This window comes from Scyliorhinus canicula, chromosome 4, assembly GCF_902713615.1.
Source record: "Scyliorhinus canicula chromosome 4, sScyCan1.1, whole genome shotgun sequence".
NCBI classification, from domain to species: domain Eukaryota; kingdom Metazoa; phylum Chordata; class Chondrichthyes; order Carcharhiniformes; family Scyliorhinidae; genus Scyliorhinus; species Scyliorhinus canicula.
In genome coordinates this window covers 153,123,592-153,149,435 of record NC_052149.1, presented here as the reverse complement: position 1 = coordinate 153,149,435, position 25,844 = coordinate 153,123,592, and the positions used below count along the sequence as shown (strand labels likewise).

At 47.0% G+C, this 25,844-nt stretch overlaps 1 protein-coding gene across 2 annotated transcripts in view; it reads left to right on the top strand.

The window, feature by feature from the left end:
* LOC119965093 overlaps window positions 1-23,927 on the top strand; it is a 129,836-nt gene extending 105,909 nt beyond the window's left edge. For both annotated transcript variants that reach the window (XM_038795376.1, XM_038795377.1), the window contains exons 14-15: window positions 10,267-11,191; window positions 23,294-23,927. In XM_038795376.1, the coding sequence (XP_038651304.1) occupies window positions 10,267-11,191; window positions 23,294-23,355 (987 nt within the window). In that variant the 3' untranslated portion in view covers window positions 23,356-23,927. The remainder of the gene's footprint in view (window positions 1-10,266; window positions 11,192-23,293) is intronic.
* The last annotated feature ends 1,917 nt before the right edge of the window (window positions 23,928-25,844 follow it).

Below are 25,844 nucleotides of genomic sequence, written 5' to 3'. Positions count from 1 at the left end.
TAAGTGACTGGAAGTTTTTTTTTCATTTGTCTATTTATTCATTTATTTATTATGTTTTTTTGGGAATTGTAGTTGTATAAGTTAACCTAAGGTTTAAGAGGGCAGGAAGAAGAATAGCCATGATGTGGAGATGCCGGCGTTGGACTGGGGTGAGCACAGTAAGAAGTCTTACAACACCAGGTTAAAGTCCAACAGGTTTGTTTCAAACACGAGCTTTCGGAGCACGGCTCCTTCTTCACCTGAAGAAGGAGCCGTGCTCCGAAAGCTCGTGTTTGAAACAAACCTGTTGGACTTTAACCTGGTGTTGTAAGACTTCTTACCAGGAAGAAGAATGGCAGGGCTATAGTGATAGGGGACTCGATTGTAAGGGGAACAGGCAGGCGGTTCTGCGGACGCAATCGAGACTCCAGGATTGTATGTTGCCTCCCTGGTGCAAGGGTCAAGGATGTCTCTGAGTGGCTGCAGGACATTCTGGGGGGAGGGTAGGGTGAACAGCCAGCTGTTGTGGTGCACATAGGCACCAACGATATAGGTAAAAAATGGGATGAGGTCCTACAAACTGAATTCAGGGAGTTAGGAGTTAAACTAAAAAGTAGGACCTCAAAGGTAGTAATATCAGAATTGCTACCAGTGCCATGAGCTAGTCAGAGTAGGAATGTCAGGATAGATAGGATGAATGCGTGGCTCGAGAGATGGTGCAAGAGGGAGGGATTCAAATTCCTCGGGCATTGGAACTGATTCTGGGGGAGGTGGGACCAGTACAAACCGGATGTTCTGCACCTGGGCAGAACTGGAACCAATGTCCTCGGGGGGAGGGGGGGTGGTGTTTGCTAGAGCTGTTGGGAAGGGTTTAAACTAATGTGGCAGGAGGATGGGATCCGATATAGCAAGTCGGAGGGAAGTAAAACGGGGCCAGAAACAAAAGCAGTAAGGGGGAAAGTGTAAGGCAGAGAAGCCATAGGCAAAAATCAAAAAGGGCAGGGACTTCTACGAGGAACTGTACCGGTCTGAGCCCCCAGTGGAGGAGGGAGGGATGGGTTGCTTCCTGGACCGGCTGAGGTTTCCGAGGGTGGAGGAGGGGCAGGTGGCGGGGTTGGGGGCGACGGTTGGGTTGGAGGAGTTGGTCAAAGGGATAGGGAACATGCAGGCGGGAAAGGCACCGGGCCGGATGGGTTCGGACCTGCTGGGCCCGCTGTTAGTAAGGACCTTCAATGAGGCGAGGCAAGGGAAGGGAGATGTCTCCCGACGATGTCTAGGGCGATGATTTCCTTGATCCTGAAGCGGGACAAGGATCCCCTACAGTGTGGGTCATATAGGCCGATCTCATTCCTAAATGTAGATGCAAAGTTGCTGGCAAAGATTTTGGCCATGAGGGTAGAGGACTGTGTGCCGCAGGTCATACACGAGGATTAGACGGGGTTCGTGAAAGGGAGGCAGCTGAATACTAATGTACGGAGACTCTTGAATGTTATAATGATGCTGGCGGCGGAAGGGGAGACGGAGATAGTGGCCGGGATGGATGCAGAGAAGGCCTTTGATAGGGTGGAATGGGGATACCTGTGGGAGGTGGTGAAAAGGTTCAGGTTTGGGGAAGGGTTCATCAGGTGGGTGAAGTTGCTATATGAGGCCCCGGTGGCGAGTGTGGCCATGAGCAGAAGGAGATCAGAGTATTTCCGGCTGCACCGGGGGACGAGGCAGGGGTGTCCCCTGTCCCCCCTGCTCTTTGCGCTGGCGATTGAACCCCTGGCCATGGCGCTGAGGGAGTCGAGGAACTGGAAGGGGTTAATGCGGGGGGGGAGGGGGAGCATGGGTGTCGCTCTATGCAGATGATCTGCTGCTATATGTGGCGGACCCAGTGGGGGGAATGCCGGAGCTGATGCGGACCCTTAGGGAGTTTGGAGATTCCTCCGGGTACAAGCTCAATATGAGGAAGAGCGAGTTATTCGTAGTGCACCCAGGGAACCAGGAGAGGGGGATTGGTGAGCTCCCGCTAGAAAGGGTGGAGAGGAATTTCAGGTAACTGGGGGTCCAGGTGGCTAGGAGCTGGGGGGCCATGCATAAGCTTAACTTCACGAGGTTGGTGGAACAGATGGAGGGGGAGTTTAAGAGGTGGGATGTGCTGCCACTTTTCCTGGAGGGTAGGTGCAGTCAGTTAAAATCACGGTGCTCACGAGGTTTTTGTTCCTGTTCCAATGCCTCACCATCCTGATCCCTAAGGACTTCTTCAGGCGGCTTAACAGGAGCGTTATGGGGTTTGTGTGGGCGCAGAAGACCCCGAGGGTGAGAAGGGTGTTCCTGGAGTGGAGCAAGGATTGGGGGGTGGGGTTGGCGTTGCCTAACCTCTGTGGGTATTATTGGGCCACCAACGTGGCGATGGTACGCAAGTGAGTGATGGAGGGCAAGGGGGCGGCATGGAAGAGGTTGGAGATGGCGTCCTGTGTGGGCACGAGCCTGGAGGCGCTGGTGACGGCGCCGCTGCCGCTTCCTCCAAGGAGGTATACCACGAGCCCGGTGGTGGCGGCTACCCTCAAACTTTGGGGACAATGGAGTCGGCACAATGGGAGGTGGGGGCCTCGGTGTGGTCCACGATACTGGGGAACCGCCGGTTTGTCCCGGGGAGAATGGATGGAGGGTTCCTGAGTTGGCACAGGGCAGGTATTAGAAGGATGGGGGACCTGTTTGTGGCCGGGAAGTTTGCATGCCTGGGTGAGCTGGAGGGGAAGTTAGGCCTCCCCCCCCGGGGAACACCTTCAGATATATGCAGGCAAGGGCGTTTGTTAGGTGGCAGGTGGTGGAGTTCCCACTGTTGCCGCCACATGGGGTCTAGGACAGGGTGCTTTCGGGGATGTGGGTTGGAGAGGGGAGGATCTCGGCAACGTATCAGGTGATGCAGGAGGAGGAGGAGGCCTTGGTGGAGGAGCTGAAGGGTAAGTGGGAAGAGGAGTTGGGTGAGGATATCGAAGAGGGGACGTGGGCAGATGCCCTGGAGGGGACGTGGGCAGATGCCTCTTGCGTGAGGCTCACCTTAATACAATTCAAGGTGCTGCACAGGGCGCACATGACCGGGGCAAGGCTGAGCCGGTTCTTTGGGAGAAAGGACAGATGTGTTAGGTGCTCAGCGAGCCCCGCAAACCACACCTACATGTTTTGGGCGTGCCCAGTGCTGGAGGACCTTTGGAGGGCATAGCAGAGACGATGTCAAGGGTGGTTGGTTCCAGGGTTCAGCCGGGCTGGGGGCTCGCAATATTTGGGGTGGCAGAGGAGCCGGGAGTGCAGGAGGCGAAAGAGGCCAGTATTCTCGCCTTTGCGTCCCTGATAGCCGGCGAAGGATTCTCCTTCAGTCAAAGGATGCCAGGCCCCCAGTGGAATCCTGGGTCAACGATATGGCTGGGTTTATTAAATTGGAGAGGGTCAAATTTGCCTTAAGGGGATCGGTGCAAGGGTTCTTCAGGCGGTGGCAACCATTTCTAGATTTCCTGGCGGAGTGTTAGGTGATGGTCAGCAGCAGCAGCAACCCAGGGGTTTTGGGGGGGGGCTTGTGAGGGTTTGTTTGTTTTCCTTGATTAGGCGTGTATATTTGCCTATATGCTGATTATTTCTGTTAATTTATTATTTGTGTATGGGGGGGGGGGTGGAGGGCTTTAGTTCTTATTTCTTTGTGTTTTTGTTGTTGATAGTTTGTGAAAACTTGAATAAAAATTATTTATAAAAAAAATCAAAAAGGGCCACAGTACAGGGTACAATGACCAAGAAGAGTGTGAAAAGGGAGGTGGCCAATGCAGGATTGAGGGTACCTAAATGCGCGCAGTATACGGAACCAAGGTAAATGAGCTTGTTGCACACATTGAAATTGGTCGGTACGATATTGTGGGCATCACAGAGACACGGCTGCAAGGAGATCTAAATATCCAAGGATATATGTCCTATCAGAAGGATAAGCAGTTGGGCAAAGGTGGCGGGGTTGCATTGTTAGTAAGGAATCGTGAGGAATCGCAAAGGTAAAAAGACTCTGATGGGAGTTATGTACAGGCCCCCTAGCAGTAGTCAGGATGTGGGGCAGAAAATAAATCAGGAGATAGAAAAGGCATGTAAAAATATGTAAAAATTGGTGGGAGATTAGAGGACTGGGAAATCTTTAGGGGGCAACAGAAGCTACTAAAAAAGCTATAAAGAAGAGTAAAATAGATTATGAGAGTAAACTTGCTCAGAATATAAAAACAGATAGTAAACGTTTCTACAAATATATAAAACAAAAAAGAGTGGCTAATGTAAATATTGATCCTTTAGAGTATGAAAAGGGAGATTTAATAATGGAAGATGAGGAAATGGCTGAGGAACTGAACAGGTTTTTTGGATCGGTCTTCACGGTGGAAGACACAAATAACATGCCATTGACTGATGGAAATGAGGCAATGACAGGTGGGGACATTGAGATGATTGTTATCACTAAGGAGGTAGTGATGGGCAAGCTAATGGGGCTAAAGGTAGACAAGTCTCCTGGCCCTGATGGAATGTATCCCAGAGTGCTAAAAGAGATGGCTAGGGAAATTGCAAATGCACTAGTGATAATTTACCAAAATTCACTGGACTCTGGGGTGGTCCCAGCGGATTGGAAATTAGCAAACCTGATACCACTGTTTAAAAAAGGAGGTCGGCAGAAAGCGGTTAATTATAGGCCAGTGACTTAACTTCGGTAGTAGGGAAAATGCTGGAATCTATCATCAAGGAAGAAATAGCAAGGCATCTGGATGGGAATTGTCCAATTGGGCAGATGCAGCATGGTTTCATAAAGGGCAGGTCGTGCCTAACTAATTTAGTGGAATTTTTTGAGGACATTACCAGTGCGGTAGATAACGGGGAGCCAATGGATGTGGTAAATCTGGATTTCCAGAAAGCCTTTGACAAGGTGCCACACAAAAGATTGCTGCATAAGATAAAGATGCATGGCATTAAGGGTAAAGTAGTAGCATGGATAGAGGATTGGTTAATTAATAGAAAAAAAAGAGTGGGGATTAATGGGTGTTTCTCTGGTTGGCAATCAGTAGCTAGTAGTGTCCCTCAGGGATTAGTGTTCGGCCCACAATTGTTCACAATTTACATAGATGATTTGGAGTTGGGGACCAAGGGCAATATGTCAAGTTTGCAGACGACACTAAGATGAGTGGTAAAGCAAAAAGTGCAGAGGATACCAGAAATCTGCAGAGGGATTTGGATAGGTTAAGTGAATGGGCTCGGGTCTGGCAGATTGGATACAATGTTGACAAATGCGAGGTTATCCATTTTGATAGGAATAACAGCAAAAGGAATTATTATTTAAATGATAAAATATTTAAACATGCTGCTGTGCAGCGAGACCTGGGTGTGCTAGTGCATGAGTCGCAGAAAGTTGGTTTACAGGTGCAACAGGTGATTAAGAAGGCAAATGGAATTTTGTCCTTCTTGCCAGAGGGATGGAGTTTAAGACTAGGGAGGTTATGCTGCAATTGTATAAGGTGTAGGGAGGCCACACCTGGAATATTGTGTTCAGTTTTGGTCTCCTTACCTGAGAAAAGATGTACTGGTGCTGGAGGGTGTGCAGAGGAGATTCACTAGGTTAATCCCAGAGTTGAAGGGGTTGGATTACGAGGAGAGGTTGAGTAGACTGGGACTGTCCTCGTTGGAATTTAGAAGGATGAGGGGGATCTTATAGAAACAAGGTTTCCTCCCACAGTCCAAAGATTGGGCAGCAGGGTAGCATGGTGGTTAGCATAAATGCTTCACAGCTCCAGGGTCCCAGGTTCGATTCCCGGCTGGGTCACTGTCTGTGTGGAGTCTGCACGTCCTCCCCCTGTGTGCGTGGGTTTCCTCCGGGTGCTCCGGTTTCCTCTCTCAGTCCAAAGATGTGCGGGTTAGGTGGATTGGCCATTCTAAATTGCCCATAGTGTCCTAATAAAAGTAAGGTAAGGGGGGGTTGTTGGGTTACGGGTATAGGGTGGATACGTGGGTTTGAGTAGGGTGATCATGGCTCGGCACAACATTGAGGGCCGAAGGGCCTGTTCTGTGCTGTACTGTTCTATGTTCTATGTGCGGGTTAGGTGGATTGGCCATGCTAAATTGCCCTTGGTGTCCTAAAAAATAAGGTTAATGGGGGGGTGGGGTTACTGGTATAGGGTGGATACGTTGGCTTGAGTAGGGGTGATCATTGCTCGGCGCAACATCGAGGGCCGAAGGGCCTGTTCTGTGCTGTACTGTTCTATGTTCTAGATGCGGGCAGGTTGTTTCCACTGTTGGGTGAAAGCAGAACTAGGGGCCATAGCTTCAAAATAAAGGGAAGTAGATTTAGGACTGAGTTTAGGAGGAATTTCTTCACCCAAAGGGTTGTGAATCTATGGAATTCCTTGCCCAGTGAAGCAGTTGAGGCTCCTTCATTAAATGTTTTTAAGATAACGATAGACAGTTTTTTGAGGAATAAAGTTAAGGGTTTTGGTGTTCAGGCTGGAAAGTGGAGCTGAGTCCACAAAAGATCACTCATGATCTCACTGAATAGCGGAGCAGGCTCAAAGGGCCAGATGGCCTACTCCTGCTCCTAGTCCTAATGTTCTTGTGTAACTGTATTACAATTAAATAAGGGTAACTACAAAGACATGAGGGAGGAGCTGGTCAGAGTTGATTGGAGAAGGAGCCTAGCAGGGAAGACAGTGGAATACCAATGGCAAGAGTTTTGGGGGGTCATTAGGGAGGCACAACAGAAATTCATCCCAAGGAGGAGGAAACATCCTAAGGGGTGGCCAAGGCATCCATGGCTGACGAAGGATGTCAAGGGCAGCATAAAGGCTAAAGAAAAAGCATACAAAGTGGCGAGGATTAGTGGGAAACCAGAGCATTGGGAAGTCTTTAAAAGAGAGCAGAGGACAACTAAAAAAGCAATACGGGGGAGAAGATGAAGTACGAGTGCAAGCGAGCTAGTAATATAAAGGAAGAGATTTTTTCAATCTATAACAGGCAAGAGAGAGGCAAAAATAGACATTGGACCACTAGAAAATGTGGCTGGAGAAGTAATAGGAAACAAAGAAATGGCAGACAAACTGAATAGTTACTTTCCATTGGTCTTCATGGTGGATGACACCAGTGGGATGCCAGAGCTCCAGGAGAACCAGGGGACAGAGGTGAGTGCAGTGCCCATTACTAAGGAGCAGGTTCGGGGAAACTGAAAAGTCTGAAGGTGGATAAGTCACCTGGATCGGATGGACTACATCCAGGGTTCTAAAAGAGATAGCCGAGGAAATTGTGGAGACATTAGTGATGATCTTTCAGGAATCACTGGAGGCAGGAAGGGTGCCAGAGGACTGGAAGGTGGCTAATGTAACACCACTGTTTAAGAAGGGAGGGAGGCAGCAGATGGGAAATTATAGGCTGGTTAGCCTGACTTCGATTATTGGTAAGATTTTAAAGTCTGTTATTAAAGATGAGATCGCGAAGCACTTGGAAGTGCATGGTAAAGTAGGACTGACTCAGCACAGCTTTGTCAAAGGGAGGGCGTGTCTGACAAATCTGTTAGAGTTCTTTGAGGAAGTAAGAAGCAAATTAGAGAAAGGAGAACCAGTGGACATGATTTATTTAGATTTCCAGAAGGTCTTTGACAAGGTGCCGCATAGGAGACTGTTAAATAGGTTAAGAACTCATGGTGTTAAGGGTAACATCCTGGTATGGAAACAGGATTAGCTGATTGGCAGAAGGCAGAGAGTGGGGATAAAGGAGTCTTTTTCAGGATGGCAGCCGGTGACTAGTGGTGTGCCACAGGGGTCTGTGCTGCGACCACAACTTTTTACAATATACATTAATGATCTGGAAGAAGGTACCGTAGGCACTGTTGCTAAGTTTGCAGATGATACAAAGATCTGTCGAGGGACAGGTAGTATTGAGGAAGCAAGGGGGTTGCAGAAGGACTTGGACAAGGTAGGAGAGTGGCATTGAAGTGTCAAATAAAATACAATGTGCAAAAAGTATGAGGTTATGCACTTTGGAAGGAGGAATCTAGGCAGAGACTATTTTCCAAATGGGGAAATGCTTCGGTTAGCAGAAGCACAAAGGGACTTGGGAGTCCTTGTTCACGATTCTCTTAAGGTTAATGTGCAGGTTCAGTCAGCAGTTAAGAAGGCAAATGCAATATTAGCATTCATGTCAAGAGGGCTAGAATACAAGACCAGGGATGTACTTCTGAGACTGTATAATGCTCTGGTCAGACCCCATTTCGAGTATTGTGAGCAGTTTTGGGCCCCATATCTAAGGAAGTACTAACCTTGGAAAGGGTCCAGAGGAGGTTCACAAGAATGATCCCTGGAATGAAGAACTTGTTGTATGAGGAACGTTTGAGGACTCAAATGGGGATGTGAAAATATCAGCCATGATTGAGTGGTGGAGCAGACTCGATGGGCCAAGTGGCCTAATTCTGCTCCTATGCCTTATGATATTATGGACCCCACCACCAAGGAGAAAAGTTTCTTCCTGTCTACTCCTATCTATGCCCCTGATAATTTTATTCATCTCAGTCATGTCCCCGATCAGTCTCCTCTGCTCCAAGGAAAACAATCCAACTCTATACAATCTCTCTTCATAACTAAAACTCTCCAGCCCAGCTAACATAACTGGTAAATCTCCTCTGCACCCATTCCAGTGCTATCACATCCCTCCTATAATGTGGATTCCAGAACTGCACACAATACTTTAGCTGCGGCCTAAACAACGTTTTATACAATTCCAGCATAACCTCCCTGCTCTTAAACTGTGTGCCTCAGTTAATACAGGCAAGTATACCATATGCCTTCTTAGCCACTGTATCCACCTGCTCTGCTACCTTAAGGGACCAGTGTACATGCACACCAAGATCCCTCTGATCCTCAGTGCCTCCCAGAGTCCTGAAGTTTATCATGTTTTCCATTGCCTTGTTTGTCCTGCCCAAGTGCATCACCTCACACTTATCCCGATTGAATTCAATTTGCCACTGAGCAGCCCTTCTGACTAACCCATCTGTAGCCTCCTGAAATCGAAGGCTATCCTCCTCACTATTTACCACCCCACCAATTTTCGTATCAGCCGTAAACTTACTGATCAAAACCCCCCCCCCCCCCCCCCCCCCCCCCCCCCCACATCCATATCTCAATAATTTATATAGTGACAAAAAGGACAATCTTAGCACGTCTGACAGTATCTGTGGAGAGAGAAGGGAGCTAATCATAGAATTTACAGTGCAGAAGGAAGCCTTTCGACTCATCGTGTCTGCACCGGCACCTGGAAAGAGGTCCATACTTAAGGCCACGCCCCCACCCCCCTATCCCCGTAATCCCGCCTAACCTTTTTGACACTAAGGGACAATTGAGAATGGCCAATCCACCTAACGTACACATCTTTGGACTGTGGGAGGAAACCGCAGCACCCGGAGGAAACCCACACAGACATGGGGAGTACATGCAGACTCCGACAGACAGTCACCCGAGGCCGGAATTGGACCCGGGTCCCTGGAGCTGTGAGGCAGCAGTGCGACCACTGTGCTGCCGCCTAACGTTTTGAGTTATCATTTATACAGTAATTTGATCTGGCAATGTAAAAATGCCTGTAATCCTTGGATTTAGTCAAGCAGAGTAAGAATGATGGGAAGCGTTGAGAATGATCTGATCAGAATAACTAAGTCACCTGGTTTGGCTTGGCAAACAATGTACTTTGCCTTTATGAGAAGAAAAGGTTTTTCTCGACAAATGTGAACCCCACGCAGCAGAATGTAGATGTGAGAATAATTGGGATGGGGGGGGAAAGAATTAGGTGCTCTTAAATTTTAAAAAGAAATATTGGCTAAAGATCTCAATCGTTGACATTGCTATTACTTAAATGGTAGGGGAAAGTTGTTTTTTTAATCAAAAAAAAAAGAAACGTGTCCGGCAGTTTCAACTTTGATGGATTATTAACAAAGTCCTACAAGGATTTGACATTTTATTGCCATTAGCAGCCAGTGGAGAAAGCAGAATTGTAACTTGAGTAAAGATCCTGTTTGGAAAATTAAGCAAACTAAGAAAAGCACAAGCAGACCAAAATGGAGCTTTATTTTCTACAACTCTGCAGAATGCTTTTATCAGACTGAAAGTCAACAGGAGGAGGGTTTTCTTAAATGAGCAATAGTATAGTACTGAAGCTATCACTCATTAGGTGTATATATACACCATATGTTAATTTAAATGAAAAGACAATGCTCAACAGCGAATGGTTGGTAATGCTTTTATTGATTTGTCATTACAGTTTCCTGACTGGGATCCAACTGCTGGTGGTATGCCTCCATTTGCAGCACCTCTCTACAGACAATGTGGTGTTCAGCAAAATACTTCTGCACCCGAAGAAGACATATTTGCACCATCATGTACCCCAAATTTAGCTGAACTAAGGGCTAAATATTCACAACAACTGCTGAGGTGGACTAAAGTGCCATTTAAAGGCAAAATGCCACTTAAAAATAAATCATGGGTTCCTCAAACCCATGAAGGCAAAGAACTTGAGTGCTTCAGTTTGTTACCGTATGCTTTCAAAGTTCCACTGCTAGAAAATCATGAGCGGCAGTTGCGAGGTCTGACTGGAACTCCTGACAAGTATGAGTTGGATACACCAAAGATTGATAGTGCATTTGTTCAACTGCTGATTGGTAAGAAAACTATACATTCACGTGAGGATCTGGATAAAAAGTTGGGTGAACCAGAAAAGGTGTTGTGTAAGGCACAGTCAAAAATAGGAGAAATTGTAGGTCCACTTCTAGTTGCCATACAGAATTATGAATTGGATAAGTTGTCTGGAGAATTAGATTCCTTGACTACAGAACAATTGAAAAAGAGGCTGCAGTCAACAGTAATTTCATGCCACCAATCCATTTTGTGCGCTGGACAGACACACTGCTGGTTGACCAATCTTCGTGCTGAAAATCTGTTGCAATTATTCAAATTCAAAACGCCTGTAAAACCCCAGGACTATCCAAATATGACAACATCCGACCTACTGGGTGCAGAAGCTGCAGAAGAGATAATAAAAAAGGGTGAAGTTTTGAAGCATGTGACTCCTGCACCAGGAGTGAAGAAAATGCCGCCTGTCAATATTTACAAGAAGAAAAAGGTTTTCCAAAGTCAATACAGGAAGCTGCAACCATATTACTGCAACCCGCATGCATTCAGAGGCCGTGGTGAGTTTCTGTCTAGTTTATTGGCTGATGTGTGGGGAGTGATGACAGAAATAATTTTTTTTATTTGTTCATGGGATGTGGGTCCCACTGGCTAGGCCAGCATTTATTGCCCATTCATAGAACATAGAACAGTACAGCACAGAACAGGCCCTTCGGCCCTCGATGTTGTGCCGAGCAATGATCACCCTACTCAAACCCCACGCATCCACCCTATCCCCGTAACCCAACAACCCCCCCCCCCCCCCCCCCCCCCCCCCCCCCCCCCCTTAATCTTACTTTTTTAGGACACCACGGGCAATTTAGCATGGCCACCCGCCATGGCGGGTTTGAACCCGGGACCCCAGAGCATCACTCTGGATCTCTGGATTACTAGTTGAGTGACAATACCGCTATGCCGTTGCCTCCCCTTAAATAAATATAAATTGTTATTTGGAAAAGCAAATATATACAAGATCATGGTTCAATCAAGTTGTGTAAAACTTGTTAAAGAACACAAATTTGTTTTCACTTCAAGGGAACATATTCTAACTTTTATAAAATCTAAAGGGAAATTAGTCTGGCATTGGCAATTTCGTGGAAATATTGTACTTTTAAAGAAAATCAAATGGAAGAATAGTAAAGTTTAGTGCAAATTCATCTTCTTTGTAGCTGCAATAAATATGTAATTATTGCAACAGGGAAGTTGATCTTTAATTAAAGGCTAGAATTATGTGCAGTTTAGATATTAATGAAAATCATAGATTTGTAGGAATCAGCAACGGGAATGTACATTGGATTCAGGTGAAGAACAATCGCGAAAGGAAATTTATTACTAAAGTGGCGGTGATTTATATGTAGCATGTATGTGTGTGTGTGTGTGTATATATAGATTATGTGTATAGCAGAGGGAACACATGGGCTACAGTTGGAAAGAACAGTAAGGAAAACAGCAACTACATTGGGGTGGCACAGGAATTGATTTGTGGAGCAGCATAATGGCGAGGGCTGTAGGAGAAAAGGGGATTCAGTGATGCCTTAATTTGTGTTCCTGCACCACATCTCCATGCCCCACCCCCAACAGGGCATGTTTTCTGTAGGGAGAACATGGATTATATGGGGTATCCTGCCACCACCTCCCCCAAGCTGTCTTCCTAATACAGTAGGTGGGAGTGTCCAAAATTGCAAACTCACTCACCATTTTAAAATAAATAATTAATTGGTAATCAAACTTGTTAACAAGCCAACTGACCAGAATTTTATGTTGCCCATGTGAAATGCTTTTGTCATGGACAGGCAGGCATGAGTGGGCAGGCCATTATTTTTAACACAACTGGTTAAAAGACAGGAAGGGAGGGATGGACATCCTTCGGGAAGTGCCCTATGTGCATCAGGTGCATTCCCCGCACTCTTTTCCCTCCCACAGCACGTTATCCAGCCCCTTTTCACCTCCCAGCCTACCATCCAAAACCAACCAAACCATCCCATTCTGTTGCCTGCCCAATCCCTCCCCACCTTGAGAGCAAGCAACTTACCTTGCTCTGTGATCCATCAAACTTCTTCATGGGCCTGCTTGCATCCCTGCAACGCCCACTACTAGGTTCTGGCTGACTGATTGACCAGCAGCTTTTGAGGGCAGGACTTCCTCCCAATGAGGGGTGGGGAAATCCCACTCTCAGCATGTTTAGCCTGCTGGCAATGAGCAGGTTTTTTTATTGCCGCATTGGCAATATGTCCTTCTGTGAAATCCATTCCCATCTCTCACCCTGGCAGCTTTCTAAGGTTGAACCAAACTGTCAGCAACCGTGGTAAGGTACTTGACTTTGAGATAACCTCCTGACCACATATCAGCACAATCCCTAATACCGCCTGTTTCCACCCTGTAACATTACCTGCCTCAGCTCATCCATTGCTGCAATCCTCATCCACATCTTTGTCGCATCCAAACCTGACTATTCTAATGCTCCCCTGGTCAGCCTTTTACCTTCCACCCATCCTCAACTTGAGTTCATCCAAAGCTCTGCTACCCATAAACCTAACTCTCAACAAGTCCTGTTCACACATCACCGTGTGCTTGTGGTTAAGCAATCTTCCGGTCCCGCTGCTGTCAACAGGCTTTACCTTTGTTTGCAGCCTCTGCTGCTGGGGAACCTGCAGTAGGGAGTCGCCATCGATGGTACCAGAAGATCCCACTGGTGGGATTGGCCGGAAAATTTCAGCCAGTGTATTTTTTTCAAAATCGTCACAGGCCTCTCAATGCTCCCTATTTTTGCAATCTTGTCCAACCCTACACCCCTCCCAAGATACCTAGGCTCCTCCAATTCAGGCCTTCTGTGCATCCCCAATTTTGACTGACCATTGGTGGCCAGGCCTTCACTGTCATGGCCATAAGCTCTGGAATCTCCTCCCTGTATCTCTCAATCTCTCATCTTCTTCGACGTTCTTTAAAACCTACCTCATTGACCGAACTTTTGGCCATCTGATCTAATATCCCCTTGTGTTTTTTGAGGTCATATTAAGTTTTGATAGGTTTCCTGTTGAATGCCTTGAGATGTTTAACTATCTTAAATACTATAGAAATGCAAGTTGTAAATTGTGTATTTTATGGTGACGATGAAGTAAATAGAGCAGTGTTTAGTCTTCCAGAGCTGTGGTTGTGGATGGAGAACTGATGGGCAGACCGGAAGCAGAGACTGGGAATTAAATGGGCCCTTTTCAGAGTGGCAGGCAGTGACTAGTGGGGTACTGCAGGGTTCAGTGCTGGGACCCCAGCTGTTAACAAAATACATTAATAATTTGGATGAAGGAATTGCATGCCAATATCTCCAAATTTGCAGACGACACTAAGCTGGGTGGCAGTGTGTGCTGTGAGGAGGATGCAGTGAAGCTGCAGGGTGACTTGAACAGTCTGGCTCAGAGAACTTCTTCTCTCAGAGAGTTTTGAACTTGTGGAATTCTCAACCACAAAAAGCTGTTGGGGCCAGTTCGTTGGCTATATTCAGGAGGGAGCTGGACATGGTCCTTGCGGCTAAAGGGATCAAGGGGTATGGAGAGAAAGCAGGAGCGGGACACTGAATTTGCATGATCAGCCATGATCATATTGAATGGTGGTGCAGGCTCGAAGGGCCGAATGGCCTACTCCTGCACCTATTTTCTATGTTTCTATGTATACAGCAGAGATTGGGTGGATGGAAAGAGGAGGCATAGTCGCCTTTGTGACAAGTGAAAGGAGATGTACTGTTGGGGAAACTGAAACATAAAGGTTGTAATAGCAACAGAAATAAACAGAGACAGTATGAATTAAATGTCTCTAGGCTACAGGACACAACACAGAGAGGTCTGTGGAGCTTGGTGGATAACTCATTGAAGCGAGCACTGTAATGTGCCAGTGAAAGCTGATTGAATCTTTTGATGTATAGCCAATGGTACAGAGCACAAAATAGTGTATGGTACTGAACCTAGAAATAGTACGGTCAGTCCCATGACAAATTCTGATTGAATTCTGTAAATAGGGCATTTGTCAATTTCACACTAGAAAATGACTGAAGGCTGATTGCATTGTCTTAAAAATAAACTGATATAATATTCTTTAGGGAAGAATCTTGGCCCTTATGTGACTCCAGTCGCACCACATCGTGTAGTTTACTCTCAATGCTCTTTCTAGTGACTGAGGAAGCCGCTTAGCTATAATAGATCACTGCTGTTATCAGCACTAGGCATGGATGGGCCTCCCACATTCTGAGGACAGATCTGTTTTTACAAGTTAGAAGTACTGCTATTCCTACACCAAGTATGTTGTGCAGCATGGTGGCACAGTGGTTAGCACTGCGGCCTCATGGCGCCGAGGTCCCAGGTTCGATCCCAGCTCTGGGTCACTGTCCATGTGGAGTTTGCATATTCTCCCCATGTTTGCGTGGGTTTCGCCCCCACAATCCAAAGATGTGCAGGGTAGGTGAATTGGCCACGCTAAATTGTCCCTTAATTGGAAAAGGTGAATTGGGTTCTCTAAATTTATTTGAAAAAAAGAGTGCAGCTTTGTCCCCATTGAACTCTGCCCGCCGCCTGGCCAGGTCAGCACCAATGTCCTGATCGATCCAAATTTGATCTTTTGCAGCCGAAGAAAGTCACCCAACCAGGCCGCTACCCCCAGTGGCGATGCTGACTGCCACTCCAATAAGATTTGTCGGCGGGCAATCAGAGAGGCGAAGGCCACAACATCGGCCTTCCTACCCACCATCAGTTCCAGCTTCGACTTCTCCAAACCCAAATATCGCCACCAATGGGTCTGGCTCCACTTCCTCCCCCACTACCCACTATCCTTGCTCGCACTGCGAACAGTCTCACTCAGGATCGCTCCAACGTTTCGCAGTCCCAGAACATATGTGCGTGAAGCACTGGTCCCCGCCCACACTTATCACACTCGTCTGCCACCCCCTGAAAGAACCCATTCATTCTTGCCTGCGTCATGTGTACCCTGTGTACGGCCTTGAACTGTATCAGGCTCACCCTTGTGCACGAATAGGTTGCATTTATCCTTTGTAGCGCCTCACTCCATACTCCCCAGTTTATCTCCCCACCCAGCTCCCCCTCTCACTTCTCCTTAATCTTCACCTCCTGCTCACCTCTCTGCTCTCACAGCCACCTCTATATGTCTATTATCCTGCCCTCCCCTTCCACATCCAGAAGCAGCAGTCGTTCCAGCAGGGTGTACCTGGGCAACCCTGAGAACTCTTTCCAAACCTTCCGTCCGAAGTTACTTATCTGCAGGTACCTAAACTCAATCCCTCTCGGGAGCTCTACCCTGTCGTTCAATTCATCTATATTGCAAACCATTCCTCCAAATACAAATTCCTCAACTTAACCAGCCCCACTTCTCGCCACTTGCTATATCTATCCTATCCAGCTCAAAACCGTGGTATTCACACAACGCGTTAACACCAGCATCCCCTCTATCCTAAGGTGCCTCCTCAGCAGGTTCCAGATCTTCACCGTGGAGTGCGTCACCGAACTCCCTGAGTGTCTGCTCGGCACTATTGGCAACGCTGCCGTCACCATAGCCCTTAAGCTGGACCCCTGCAGGATTCCTAACCCATTCTACCCATCTCCTTCCCACCATCTTTTATAGCTGGGGGAAAGGCAATTATGATGCTATTCGGCAAGATTTAGGAGGTATAGGATGGGGAAGGAAACTGCAGGGGATGGGTACAATCGAAATGTGGAGCTTTTTCAAGGAACAGCTACTGCGTGTCCTTGATAAGTATGTACCTGTCAGGCAGGGAGGAAGTTGTCGAGCAAGGGAGCCGTGGTTTACTAAGGAAGTTGAAGCACTTGTCAAGAGGAAGAAGAAGGCTTATGTTAGGATGAGACATGAAGGCTCAGTTAGGGCACTTGAGAGTTACAAGTTAGCCAGGAAGGACCTAAAGGGAGAGTTAAGAAGAGCGAGGAGAGGACACGAAAAGTCGTTGGCGGATAGGATCAAGGAAAACCCTAAGGCTTTCTATAGGTATATCAGGAACAAAAGAATGACTCGAGTAAGATTAGGGCCAATCAAGGATAGTAGTGGAAAGTTGTGTGTGGAATCAGAGGAGATAGGGGAAGCATTAAATGGGTATTTTTCGTCAGTGTTTACACTGGAGAAAGACAATGTTGTCGAGGAGAACACTCAGGTTCAGTCGACCAGGCTAGATGGAATTGAGGTTCAAAAGGAGGAGGTGTTAGCAATTTTAGAAAATGTCAAAATAGATAAGTCCCCTGGGCCAGATGGGATTTATCCTAGGATTCCCTGGGAAGCCAGGGAGGAGATTGCAGAGCCTTTGTCCTTGATCTTTATGTCGTCTTTGTCGACAGGAATAGTGCCGGAAGACTGGAGGATAGCAAATGTTGTCCCCTTGTTCAAGAAGGGGAGTAGAGACAACCCTGGTAATTATAGACCTGTGAGCCTTACTTCGGTTGTGGGTAAAATGTTGGAAAAGGTTATAAGAGATAGGGTTTATAATCATCTTGAAAAGAACAAGTTGATTAGCGATACTCAACACGGTTTTGTGAAGGGTAGGTCATGTCTCACAAACCTTATTGAGTTTTTTGAGAAGGTGACCAAACAGGTGGATCAGGGTAAAGCTGTTGATGTGGTGTATATGGATTTCAGTAAGGCGTTTGATAAGGTTCCCCACGGTAGGCTATTGCAGAAAATAAGGAAGTATGGAATTGAAGGTGATTTAGCGGTTTGGATCAGTAATTGGCTAGCTGAAAGAAAACAGAGGGTGGTGGTTGATGACAAATGTTCATCCTGGAGTTCAGTTACTAGTGGTGTACCGCAAGGATCTGTTTTGGGGCCACTGCTGTTTGTCATTTTTATAAATGACCTGGAAGAGGGTGTAGAAGGATGGGTTAGTAAATTTGCAGATGACACGAAGGTCGGTGGAGTTGTGGATAGTGCTGAAGGATGTTATAGGATACAGAGGGACATAGATAAGCTGCAGAGCTGGGCTGAGAGGTGGCAGATGGAGTTTAATGCGGAAAAGTGTGAGGTGGTTCACTTTGGAAGGAGTAACAGGAATGCAGAGTACTGGGCTAATGGCAAGATTCTTGGTAGTGTAGATGAACAGATAGATCTCGGCATCCAGGTACATAAATCCCTGAAAGTTGCCACCCAGGTTAATAGGGCTGTTAAGAAGGCATATGGTGTGCTAGCCTTTATAAGCAGGGGGATTGAGTTTCGGAACCACAAGGTCATGCTGCAGCTGTACATAACTCTGGTGCGGCCACACCTGGAGTACTGCGTGCAGTTCTGGTCACCACATTATAGGAAGGATGTGGAAGCTTTGGAAAGGGTTCAGAGGATATTTACTAGGATGTTGCCTGGTATGGAGGGAAGGTCTTACGAGGAAAGGCTCAGGGAATTGAGGTTGTTTTCGTTAGAGAGGAGAAGGCTGAGAGGTGACTTAATAGAGACATATAAGATAGTCAGAGGGTTAGATAGGGTGGACAGTGAGAGTCTTTTTCCTCGGATGGTGATGACCAACACGAGGGGACATAGCTTTAAATTGAGGGGTGAGAGATATAGGACAGATGTCAGAGGCAGTTTCTTTACTCAGAGAGTAGTAGGGGTGTGGAACGCCCTGCCTGCAATAGTAGTAGACTCGCCAACTTTAAGGACATTTAAGTGGTCACTGGATAGACATATGGATGAAAATGTAATAGTGTAGGTCAGATAGGCTTCAGATGGTTTCACAGGTCGGCGCAACATCGAGGGCCGAAGGGCCCGTACTGCGCTGTAGTGTTCTATGTTCTATGTTCTATCTTCTCCACGTTCGCCGCCAAATAGTAATAATGCAGGTTCGGCAACACCAACCCTCCCTGCTGCCTTTGCCTCTGTGACAGGGTCCTCTCAACTCGTGGCACCTTCCCTGTCCATACAAAGTCCAAAATAATTGTGTCCAGTTTCCAAAAGAAGGCCTTCGGTATAATGATCGGGAGTGTCGGGAATATGAACAGGAACCTCAGCAGAATGTACATCTTCACCACTTGGACCCTCCCTGCCAAAGTCAAGTGCAGTGTATCCCACCTCTTGATATCCTCCCTAGCCTCCTCCACCAGTTTTAAATTCCAGTTGGGAAGCATCGCCCTTCCCCTCGCTATCTAAATCCCCAGGTATCTAAACCTGTCTCTCATCACCTTAAAAGGCATCCCCCCTAAATTGGCTCGCCGACCCAATTCATTCACCGGGAACACTTTGTTTATCCCTACATTTAACTTGTATCCCGAGAATGCCCCAAACTTCCCAACAGGCCCATGATCCTCTCCATGCTCTCCAGCGGGTCTGAAAAATACAATAGTTGGTCGTCGGCATAGAGCAACATCCGATGCTCCCTTCGTCCCCATGTAATCCCTTGCCACTCTGCCGACCCCCTAAGAACCATTGTCGGAGGCTCAATTGCCAGTGGGGACAACGGGCACCTCTGCCTTATTCCCCTGTGTAGTTCAAAGTTCCATGAACGCATGTCATTGGTCCGCACACTCGTCATTGGTCCGCACACTCGCCCTCGGTGCCACGTATTAAAGACGCACCCATGCCACAAACTTCGGCCCAAACCCAAACGTTCCCAGGACCTCAAACAGGTTTGGTCACTCCACACGGTCGACTGCCTTCTCCGCATCCATGAACACCATTACCTCCGGTACCTGAGCTCCTGACGCGGTCGTTATCACATTTAACAGCCTTCTTATATTACGAGAAAGCTGCATGCCGTTCACAAAGCCTGTTTGGTCCTCCACAATCACCCCTGGGACACAACCTTCCATCCTTCCCGCCACCAATTTAGCCAACATTTTCATGTCTGTATTTAACAGCGATATGGGCCTAAACGACCCAACGGTCCTTCCCCTTTTTTGGTATTAACATAATCGTTGTCTGCGTCATCGCCTCCGGCAGTTCCCCCTTCTCCAACACCTCATTGGACACCCCCAAGAGATGTGCCACGTCCGTCGCAAACGCCTTCTAAAATTCGACCGGGTGGCCATCGGGCACCAGGGGCTTCTCTCGTGCCTGCCTCTTCTCTACCTCCAGCTGTGGAAACTTCAGTTAATCTAAGAACTGTCCCATGTCCACCTCTTCAACCCCCGGGTCCATCCTGTAAAATAATTCCTAAACGCCTCATTTATCTTCCACAGCTCCGACACCACATCCCCTGCCCCAGTCCGTATCTTCAATGTTTCCCTACCTCCGCAGCTGATGCGCTAACATTCGACTCACCTTCTCTCCGTATTCGTACTGCACCCCTCTTGCCCTACTCAGCTGTCTTACCACCCTCCGCGCTTTCGGCCTCTCAAATTGCCCCTGTAACTTTTTCCTCCTCGTCAATCCGTCCACGATAGGCACCCTTGAGTACTTGCTATCGACCTCCACTATCTCGTTCATTAGCTGTTCATATTCCTCCCTCCTTTTCCTAACGCATGAACCTTGAACGAGATAATCTCCCATCGGACCACCGTTTTTAGTGCTTCTCAAATAGTGGCTGCCGAGACCGCCTCGTTTTGATTCAATTCTACATAATCTTTAATTACAACCCGCACTTTGTCCCAAAAGCCTCCATCAGCCAACCATCCCGAATCGAGCCTCCATCTTGGCTTTTGCTCCTGCCCCGATCTAAGCTGAATCTCCAGCCAATGGGGCGCATGGTCCGAGATTACTATCCCCCCCATACTCTGCCCCCTCCACCCCGACCAAAATCTCCCGGCACACCACAAAAAAGTCAGTTCTGGAATATACTGGAATACACGTGCAAAAAAAGGAATACTCTTCCCCGGTTTCTGGAAGCGACACGGGTCCACCATACCCATCTTCTCCATAAGCCCACCCAGCTTCTTTGCCATTCATATCTTACCCATTGACCTGGGGCTCAATCTACATACCCTCAGCTCTAGGACCAATTAAAATCCTCCTCTCGTGGGCAGCACGATGGCACTGTGGTTAGCACTGCTGCCTAACGGCGCCGAGGTCCCAGGTTCGATCCCGGCTCCGGTTCACTGTCCGTGTGGAGTTGGCACAGTCTATCCGTGTTTGCGTGGGTTTCGCCTCCACAACCCAAAGATGTGCAGGGTAGGTGGATTGGCCATGCTAAATTGCCCCTTAATTTTAAAAAATGAATTGGGTACTCTATATATTTTTAAAATCTCCTCTCATAATCAACTGGTGCGTTGTCAAGTCCCGGATTGCTGCCAGCAACCCCCTCATAAAGCCTACGTCATCCCAATTTGGTGCATACACATTCACCAACACCACCAGCGCCCCTTCCAATATCCCACTCACAATCTCATATCTCCCACCCAGGTCCCTCACTTCCTTTGTGCTCACAAACCCAGTTTTCTTACTCATCAAAATTGCCACTCTCTGCAACTTTGAATCAAACCCCGAGTGGAAAACCTGACCCACCCACACCTTCCTTAGCCTAATCTGGTCCTTCATGTGGAGGTGCGTCTCCTACGAAAAAAACTCTCCACATTCGAGCTCCTGAGGTGCGCAAAGACTCTAGATCTTTTCACTGGTCCGTTGAGCCCTTGCACGTTCCACGTTATTAGCCTTACTGAGGACTTATGCCTCCATTTCCCTCTATCATCCGCCATCCTCCCTTTATGGCTCTACCCCCGCTAATTTCACCCTATACCTGGCCCATCCAAGATGACCCCTTTCTCTGCCCCTGACCATGTTTCTTCTCCAACCTCGCCTTGTCACGTCACCCCTCTCAGCCTTCTCCCCACCTCACTTCACCAGCATTGTCAGCCAGTGGGCTTCTCCCACTGAACCTGCCCTCATCTCTCTGCTCTGTGAAGAAAGCTCCCTGATCCAAACAAAGACTCATCCCAACCCACAGATCACCCTCCCCAAGAACAAACAAACACGAAGAAAAAAGCCCACACAACCCCAGGCAGTAGGAGGTGGGATGGGGACAGCAGTGCCCTTACAAATTCTGAAGTCTCAAACTTTTCTGCCGAAGTTGCACCAAATTCCGGGTAAAAAGAGCTCTTTTCTACGCCTTCAGGCAGGAGCTGCCCTGTGTGCGACCACTCACACCATGGCAGTCATATCTGGTACTATTTACCTACATTAGTGTTTCAGAATGTCCTGCAAAACATGATAGCAGCTTTATATATGCAAGTTCTTCATAGTATTTGGCTTGCAATCATTTGTGCTTGATGTAATTGTTCTTTCATGATATTTGTGCTTCAAAAAGATGGTTACTTGTGAGACAAAAATCACTTCACAAATACATAAGCTTTAAAATTGACTTAACCCTTTAGCAGCATAAACCTTCAACTTTAATAAAAGTTATTATTGCAACAATCATTATTGTAAAGGAAGTAAGTGCCAAAATAGAAGGTTGTTTTGGAGCAATTAACAAGCTTTGGTGCTTTGCAGTGTGATCTGATACTGGAGCAGGTAGGACCAATGAAGCGCAGACAAAGCTGAATGTGGCCCTCATGTCAGGAGATCAGGCATGAAAGAGGGAGTAAATGACGCTGTATAGTTTGATGCTGTTATAGTAGTGTTTTCATCTTTGTACTTGAGGGAAGAAAACACATAAGTTATTACGACAAAGGCAGCAAAATCTAGCTCATAAGCAGGAGGGTGGGAAGAACCCTGCACAGTGGTAATATTGGCTGCTGTTTCCCAATTCTGATTTTGTTGCAGGAGGAAGGGGTGAGTGTGGGGTTAAGGAGGCCTGCAGTCCACCAAATGGGATAATAGATTAAACTTCATTACTGGTATCATAGTAAAAACAACTGATCTGCTTTTTTTAAAAAAAAAAGTAAATTACTTTATAATGAACCTGGAGCTATTAAAAATGAAGTACTGCTATAGTTATTGCAGTAATACTCTCACATTTAGGCCTCACCTTGCGCTCATGTTTATTGTTGACATCAATGCACTCCTGAGCCTCTGCAATTTCCTGGCCTCTTTACTGCTGTTTGGGTCTGCTCATTTTTTAGCCCTGGACAAGATTCTGCTTTCTTGGTTGCTCGCTCAATCTTTTAGCCAGCTCCAAACTTCACCCCCCCCCCCAAATCCAAGTTAGGGAGAGGAAAGGTGCCGTCAGCCAGAATTCTCTGAAAGAGATAAACTATTTTAAAGATTATGTATAATCTTTCTTGTGGTACTTAACATTTACAACATATCCCCAAGGTTCCAAATGAATTTGTGTTGGGAATTACAGGGATTCAAGCCTGTAACCATCTACATTGAGACAGTGTGATGTACCATGGTGCAGGCAGCATGATTGCACAGTGGTTAGCACTGTTGCTTCACATCCCGGGTCCCACGGTCGATTCCCGCTTGGGTCATTGTCTGTCTGGAGTCTGCATATTCTCCCTGTGTCTGCGTGGGTTTCACCCAGGTGCTTTAGTTTCCTCTCGAGTCCCAAAAGACGTGCTGTTAGGTAATTTGGACATTCTGCATTCTCCCTCTGTATCCGAACAGGTGCCGGAATGTGGCAACTAGGGGCTTTTCACAGTAACTTCATTGCAGTGTTAATGTAAGCCTACTTGTGACAATAAAGATTATTATTATATTACAAGTTTTACCAGATGTTAAAATGTCTCTTGCTAATATCCCATATTGTTATATTACAGGAAGACCATTTAGAGGACATCCAAGAGGGCATCCTATATTTAAGAACATATTCATGCCTTGAAACCAGTAGAAACAAGATAATGTCCACTGGATTGCAGCAGAAGGAATCCCTCCCATTTTGTGAATCTCAATATTTTAGAACAGATTTGTTAGTTGAATATCAAGTTTAAGTTAGATTTTCTAAAACACAAAATTACAACTGACAAACGTCAAAAGATTTTTGCATTTATTGTTGCAGAAGTAGGAATTTAAAATTCATGATCTTCCCACACTTGTCTATCCAAAGTTGTGAGTTGATGATTTGTTCTGAACATGTACCATTTTGTTACAGACCAACTTACTGTCCAGCAACTGTTAATGGTCTCAAGCTGGAACATGACCAGATTTTTGAAGGGCAGCTCAATCTAATTTTTGCCACCCTCCCCGTCTTCATGGCTACTCCTTCCAATGCAAGGATAAGATTGTTTAGCTTGCTTTGTGGGTTTATGTTTCTATCCTTGTATTATACACCAAGTCAATGATGTTTAATCTAATAGAATTCCATTAACATTGTAAAGTGATGTGATCAAAATAAATGTTGAGTATTACAAATTTGTAATGTGTCATTAATAAACCTGTGAAAATTGTAATATATTCCTACTGGGAAATTGAGTTTTATTTGTTCAACTTGCTTGTAGATTACAAAAGTGTTCATAGACTAATTCATATATATCGTACATGGAGATGGTTGGAAAAAGGACGATGGCAGCAGCCATCATGGATGGCCTATGAACAAAGGGAAACCCCAGCATGCAGGGGCCCCTCCACGAGGTAAGAATGGCTCACCTCACAGGATTGGGGGGTATCAGATACCCCCCATCAGAATAGTCACCTGAGGGGACTCACCGGACCAGTGAAAAGCTCCATGCTCTTCGCCATCTTAAGAGCCTGAGGAACGACGTAGTCTTCCAACAAGCGACACATTTAAGAAAGAAAGACCAACCAAAAACAAGGAAAAGCTGGATTGGACATTAGTATCAGTCATGCTTTGACACAAGGGTGAGGGGGGTGGCCATACTGCTCAACCAAAGGACAGTCTTCACAGCGACGAACATGGTGACGAACCCAGGTGGACGATATGTAATTGTTAGTGGAATCCTGGAAGCACCGGTGGTGCTTGTAAATATATACACCCCAAACTAGGACGACACTGAGTTCATTAAAAAGAAACAATGGTGGAGATCCCCGACCTTGACTCCCACCAATTAATCATGGGGGCGGGGGGGAGACTTCAACCGTGTAGAGAACCCAATGAGAAGCCCAGCCCCACATCAGAGGAAAAATCACGAATGGTGTAAAAACTGAACACCTTTACGGAGCAGAATGATGGGGGGGGGGGGGGGGGGGGGGGGGGGGGGGGGCGACACGTGGAGGTGCAACCAGCCGAGGGAGAAGGAGTTTTCCTCCTTCCCCCATGTTCACAAAGCTTACTGCCGCATTGACCTCTGTGTAATGGGTAAATTGGTGCTTCCAGGGGTGGTAGGGGCGAAATACTCTGCGATAGTAATCTCGGACCATGCGCCACACTACATTGACATGAGGTTGAGACGGGCTTGACCCAGTGCTCCCCATGGAGGCTGGGCATAGCCCTCCTCGCCGACAAGGTGTTCTGCGAAAAAATATCACAAGCCATCGACGGGTACATAACCTGCAACCAAAATAGGGAGGTCTCACCCTCCACATTCTGCGGGGAACTGATAAGGGGTGAAATAATCGCATGTAGGGCCCTCGGGGCAGGAAGAAAAGGTCAGCCAGGCAACGAATGATCAACTCCACATTGGAAGTGGATCGGCGGTACTCCATGGCCCTGAACATGGAGCTGCTGGCGGAGAGGAAAAAACTACAAATGGAATTTGATCTGTTCTCCATGAGGAAAGCTCCACGTTTTTTGACACAGCTCCACCAGACATGCTCATAAAGGCTGTGCCTTTATTAGCATGGTTACCAGTCCAGCTGAGAAAGCAAAGCAGGCTGCCTCAAAGGAGATAACACAGGTTAGAAACGGACTGGCGGGCTAGTCACAGCGCCAAATACGATCAATGAGGCCTTCGCAGCGTTCTACCAGGGACTGTATACCTCCCAGCCAAAGGCTAGACTTACCAGCAGTGGGGGAAGAAAAGAAACAGTGACTGATAGCACTGCTAGGATTGAGCGAGATGATGGAGAGGAACAACTCCATGCAGTCAGGGAAGGCACGGGGACCATACGGAGTCCTGGTAGACTTCTATAAACTTTGTGGCAGCACTTGCGGGAGATGTTCAATGACTCACTGTCAAAGGGGTCCTGCTGCCCACGCTGGCACAGGCGTCGATACCACTGATCTCTAAAAAAGGACAAGGACCCGACGGAGTAAGGATAAGTGTGAGGTGATGCACCTGAGCAGGACGAACAAGGCAGGGAAATACATGATAAAAGGCAGGACCCTGGGAAGCACGAAGGATCAGAGGGACATTGGTGTGCATGTACACTGGTCTGTCAAGGTAGCAGGGCAGGTGGATACAGTGGTTAAAT